This window comes from Betta splendens, chromosome 9 (assembly GCF_900634795.4).
Source record: "Betta splendens chromosome 9, fBetSpl5.4, whole genome shotgun sequence".
Lineage (NCBI taxonomy): Eukaryota > Metazoa > Chordata > Actinopteri > Anabantiformes > Osphronemidae > Betta > Betta splendens.
The window spans coordinates 4,784,374-4,790,373 of NC_040889.2; the positions used below are offsets into that span (position 1 = coordinate 4,784,374).

A 6,000-nucleotide genomic window follows, 5' to 3' on the forward strand; every position below is an offset into this window, starting at 1 on the left:
CATGCATTATCATAAAACAGGGCACAGATGCACACACGTGTATCAGAGGGAAGCAGCTGCATTATTACTCATATTTTCACCCACTGCTCCCAGTGAGTGATGGAAAGACTTGAGGTTAGAGTGCGTGCGTGCGTGCGTGCGTGCGTGCGTGCGTGCGTGCGTGCGTGCGTGCGTGACTTGCACCTGTCAGCCAAACCCCATATGCTACACACTGCGGGGACAATAGAATAGCTGTGTAATTCTATCATAGAGAACAGGCCTCGCTGTCGTCACTGATTTCATTATTACTCGTCTGCGTGTGTGTTTGTGTGTTTAGCGTGTTCGTCCTCTGTGCTGCTATTACCGCCTCAGTCTCTCCCTCCATATGCTCCGCTGGGTTCCGACGCACTCAAAATCTCCCATTGAACAGCTTTGTCCACCTAGCAATTGGATTTTTATTTCTTTAACCAGCAGGGAGGGGCAGGAGGCCACAACAAGTGCCACAAAACATCTCACTAGCAGATTTCTTCTTTAAAATCCTCTCAGAGGCAAAAAAAACAAAACAACACAAACGTGCAACACGCACAAATACAGTGTCGCGCACTGAGATTAAGGCTTTGTGAGAAAGGAGCGGATTTGCCCCGGCTCACACAAGTACAGATGTCTCAATGCGGCTGGATTTCCTTTGGGATTGTCTCTGCGCCCTCATTTGATAAGGAGGTGTCTCTGACGCCGAGACCAGACATGATACTTAGCCCGGGCCTTGGGTCGCCACGGCAACAGGGTGGGCTCGCAGAGAGGACACACGTGAAGCCACTTAACTGAGACAAACACAAACAGATATAGAAAATGAAAGATTCTAGATATAGCAATGGATTCCCCGTATTGTGACGAGTGCATGGACATATGCGACAAAAATACAAAAGTATTTGTAGAAACGTTGCAATTATAAAACAATGATGAAACTCAAAATGAATCATTTAACCAAAGAAGAAATCGTCTTTAAACCTTATTCATCAAAATAGATGAGACAGAGAAACCAGCCTCACGGTTTTAGAGTTAAGTACAGGTTTTGCAAATATGAATTAATCTCTCAATGATTTGAAACTCTTGGCTATGTTTGAAACATTCTCTATCAGAAGAGTAGAAGAGTGGAAGCTTAAAACACAATCCATCACAGAAGGTTTTTTTAAAGGCATTGGAGGCTTTGCAGTGGACAAGGTTGGCGTTTAGCGTCTTAATCTGGGGGATGAGTGTGACATTGTGCATTAGAGCATGATAATCTGGCTCCCTATTGACCCTCGATTTCATTGATATCATCCACCGTCACACAAATGGACTGAGAAGGACAGAGAGCCGAGAAATGCACTTATCCGGTTGAGAGAGTGACGGGCACCGAGGATGAAAAGGCAGAGGTATGAGGGATATTTAGAGGGATGATCAGTTAAAAGGATAAAGAGAGAGAGAGGGATGGAGGTAAGTGGAGGAGAACAGTGTGGATGCACGGGGGGAGCAAATGTGTGCGTATGTGTGTGTGTGTGCAATGTGGTATAAAGAGGGTCAGTGGTGTGGGTCAGGCATCATATGGAGAGGCAGATGTTGGAACATATTGTCCTGGATTACCACACTGTACACCGGAGAGACGGACGGACGGACGAACAACAGACAGGCTGGCGGGGAGGGGAGGGGAGAGGATGGGGGAGGAAGGAAAGAAGGGAGAGGGTGAGCGAACGAGAGGCGGCGACGGGTGAGAGTAGGTAAACGAGAAATCAATAGAGCAATTCGAGCAATTTTTTTTTTTTTGCTCCACGGCACCTTATCTGGAGGAGTGAAAAGAGCGCGCCGCAGCGTTTTCCTCAGATCTGAGATCTGCCTCTCTCTGTCTTACGGGGCCCGGCGCGGAAATGCCATTTGGCGATAGCCGCGCCCGATCAATGCGAGAGGCAGCAGAGATAGGCGGCGGGAGTTGAGAAAATTCCTCCTCACACCTTGTGAATACTCAAAAATGAAATGAAAGAGAAAACCTATACAGGCGACTGTAACATTCGTAGAGTCACAAAGTCAACTTTTACTTTTAGTCACATATTTGTCGCCAAACTGTGATGAAATTCCAAACTAAACTTTAGATTTCATTGTCAGAGCTGCAGCAATAACAATAAATTCACTATAGGTTATTCTGCGAAGATAAAAGTTACAGCTAAGAGTTATTTTCAGGAGACTAAAGCCGGCACAAAGAGAAAATTACCCAAATACTCCAAGTGTTTGTTGTCAAAGAAAATTCCTCCGATCTTCTGTCTTGCTCGTCCTTGAGTCTGTGCCTTAAAGGTATAAGAACGACATTGTAATTATGTTATTGGAGCTTGACCACTGTATTCATCTTGTTGTGCCGGCTGTTTTTTTTTCTTTTTAAACTTTATTTGTCGTTTGCTTTCATCACAAATAATTTTAATTACTTCAATAAAGACTCGAAGGCAACAAAAAGCTGATAAGACGCGGAGACGGGGAGAGTGTTTGTGTCAAACCGCCTTTGAGTCTGCAGCCCGAGTGCTGAGACGCGAGGACGCGGCGGTCGGACAGACAGGAAGTCAAACAGACTGAAAGAGCAAGAATCCATTAAGGTCCTACAATAGACCTCGTGTCCTTGTAAACAATAGAGCCCAGTCTGCCCTGAAGCATCACTAACTGTGACAACAAAGAGCGGACGAGCTGGTAATCTGACTAAAGCTGCAGATTATTGACCAGCACTCACGCACACACACACACATCCAGATCCAGATCCAGATGTGTTGTTGTTGTCACATTAGGGGAAGAGTGAGAAGCAGATCTTAACGGTTTAAACACACACACACAGGCTAGTGAGTGACATTTCAAATTCCATAGTCCCATCCTGCTACTGCTTCCCCCCTCTCCCTCCGCGTGTGTGTGTGTGTGTGTGTGTGTGTGTGTGTGTGTGTGTGTGTGTGTGTGTGTGTGTGTGTGTGTGTGTGTGTGTGTGTGTGTGTGTGTGTGTGTGTGCGCTCCTCTGGTCACCCCAGGGGGCTTTGCGCTGTCGCTTCCTGTTTGTTGACATCCATGTCGTCGTGGCGACGCTCTGGGCGCGCTCCACGGTGCCTCTGCCCTCTGCGCCGCGTCTGTGCACGTGGACGTGCACATGCGCGAGCGTGTGTGTGTCCCTTCTTGCCGGCCCATTGAGCAGCCTTTGAGTGACGGGCGCTGGCCTTGTAATGGAACTCGATTCACTCCGCAAATAAAGAGGCCTTTGAACCACTGGTCCGAATATGGCAGGACACACACACACACACACACACACACACACACACACACACACACACACACACACACACACACACACACCGCCTGTGGACCACTCGCTAGGGGGTTTGGCTTGTAGGGGGGGGGGGGTGTAGTGGAGTGTTCATGCTCGACTGCAACCTCCACCCCACCATCCGCCCGCATACCCCCCCCCCCCGTTTTCTAGGAGCTGAATCTCAGCTAATTGAAGGGAAATGAGCGAGTAGTAGCCGAGCTGGTCGTCGACGCTGCGTCCGCGTAACTCGCCCGAGCGTGACTGATCTCCTGCTGATCTCCACAGCAGCAGCAGCAGCACCCAGTTTACTGCAGGCACCTCAATTACGATTTTCCCGCGGTGTCCGTAACAGCAGATAATGACACTCCGAGCAAGGGTTGCTTTCCCAAATGAAGAGGAACGACACCAGGGGATTGGAGACATGCAGTGCTAACTAAATCACAATAAAAGAAATGAATGCTATGAAAAACGCTGAGTGCGTGAAGAGCTTTCTTTTTCTCGCTAACTGTTGATTGCCTCACTTCAATATCTCCTGAATGTAAAGCATCCAGAGGGAGGGGGCTGCCGTGCACCGTGGTTTGACCTTTGCTTCCAAATAAAACTCACCTTCTTGGAATGACACTTATCTTCATTACAGAGCCAAATAAAAAGTTTGGGGATTTCATGAAACGTAAAAAAAACAGAGTTATAGAAAACATGTTGGACTGTGAATACTCTCGTTGCCACATGTGAGTGACAGCAAGGCAGAGATTATTTTGCATTCACAAATGGGAGTTTTTGCGCCCGAACACTGCTTCTTTGTGCGAGTGGCGTGCGCCGCGAGTTTAGAACGTGTCACTTTTTTTTTCCTTCTTGTTTGTATAAAGAGAGATAAATGTCTTTATTTATGATAGCATAGGAGAGCAGAAGCTACAGTGGCTGTCAAGTGAGATAGAGAGAGGTAGGGAGGGAGAGAGAGAGAGCGGTGACAGCATCTCTTCCTTGTCCATTTGCATAAACCAGCCTTTGTTTGACGCCTGTGGCCGGCAGCCAAGCGCCAACAGAAGGACAGAAGTTAAACTAAAAAAAAAAAAAATAAGGATGGTCGTCTTCCAGAAAAATCTTCCACCAGAAATAAATAATAACAATTATAACTAGTCAAAAAAAAAAACCCACACACACACACGCACATCAGTTACTTCTCAGCAAAAAGAAGCTCTTCAGAGGAGGATATAACAATTCAACGAAACACAAAACAGGCGTCTTGGAGATTTGTATTAGCCCACATGAAAGTAATTGAGCAGTGCAGGATGATTTAGAGGAAGACGATGGAGCGGCGGAGAGAGGCGTTTATGAATATTGAAGCCCGTTCCAAGTTGTGAACATTATGCCTGGTCTGTTGCTGTGGAAATACTGGTCAGAGACCGTTTTGTGTATTGCGCAAATATTCCCTCGAGTATGTTCACACCATAGCAGCTCACGCCATAATGCTTTTATTTAATTGGAAATTAATTAAATACATAAATACGAAGAGGGAGGCCTGATTTGTTCTGTTTTCCCGCAGCCGTTATTGAATCTATTTGTCTTTTTTTAGACCGATTTCTAGCATTTGTGTGTTGTTTGTTGTTTTTTTGCACACGCTGAAGACGTTGCAGGGGCACGGGACACTTTTGGCATATCCCATCTGGCGTGTAGCTCCACAAATCATCCTCCTGCTCTCTCTCTCTCTCTCTCTCTCTCTCTCTCCTCCGTCATCACTTTTTTTTCACCTTGACTAAGAGCCGGGCTCTCCGGCGTGACCTCGATAGCCGGAATGTCCCTTTCTCCCACAATGCACCCGGAGGGGACGTGGCCATCTCTGGGCCTGTCAGAGAGGCTGTTAGCTCTTCTCCCATGGGGCGAGCGAGGGGGGCGACAGTGGAGACGTCCCTCTCTGTCTCGCTGTGTCACACAAACACAAGCCGGGCCACTAATGGCCTCATCTTCCAGAGCTTTTTATCCCACATCTCCTTTTTTTTTTGTTTGTTTGTGCGCTCCAGAGTTTTCATTTATTCATGTCGCCCCTTTCTTCTCCTTTTTCCTTCCTCCTTCCTCTCTCTCTCTCCCGCTCTCCTCCCCTCCCCTCCCTCACCCGCCGTCCCTCCTCCCTCCCACCCCATCTCTCTGACTTCGCAGCAGTTGTACGCGGCTCAGCTGGCGGCCATGCAGGTCTCCCCGGAGGCCAAGCAGCGCGGAGGCAGCCTGCTGCCCCAAGCCAACCTGGGAACGCACTCCCCACCAGGCAACACACACCCACAGAGCGAGAAGAGCCGCAGCTCCCCGCCACCGAGCAAGACCAAGGTAAAAATCGAAGTTTTGCTGCCGAGGTGTAGTCGACACACGGCCTATGTCCAGACCACGTCTTTGCCAAGTCTGCCTGGATGAGATTGTGTTTGTCCCTAGTGCATGAGCTGAGAACCTGTTTCCAAACGTGTGTGATTTTTTATTTTATTTTATTTTTTTGCTTTGCACCCCACAATTTGTTTTCGTCCCTTCAATCCAACAAGTGTCCTGAGTGACGGTCAGCTCCTCGCATTTATGCCGCACGGTGCTCAGAGTTGAACTTTATCACGAGGCTCCCGCTGGTTCGTGGCCGCGGTCGGAATCAGGGGACGCATTGGGTGTTTGTGCCGTTTTCTCGGGTGGCTGCCCCGCAGGGCCGAAGGGAAGCCTTGTGTCCATCCAAGTGGAATTCT

General features: G+C 48.2%; 1 protein-coding gene across 11 annotated transcripts in view; it reads left to right on the forward strand.

Annotated features, from left to right (window-relative positions):
• The window catches only part of sox5 (SRY-box transcription factor 5), a 154,106-nt gene that overhangs the window by 133,644 nt on the left and 14,462 nt on the right, over positions 1–6,000 (forward strand). For all 11 annotated transcript variants that reach the window (XM_055511423.1, XM_029164181.3, XM_041072067.2 and 8 more), the window contains one exon: positions 5,441–5,605. In XM_055511423.1, coding sequence (XP_055367398.1) covers positions 5,441–5,605 — 165 coding nt within the window. The remainder of the gene's footprint in view (positions 1–5,440; positions 5,606–6,000) is intronic.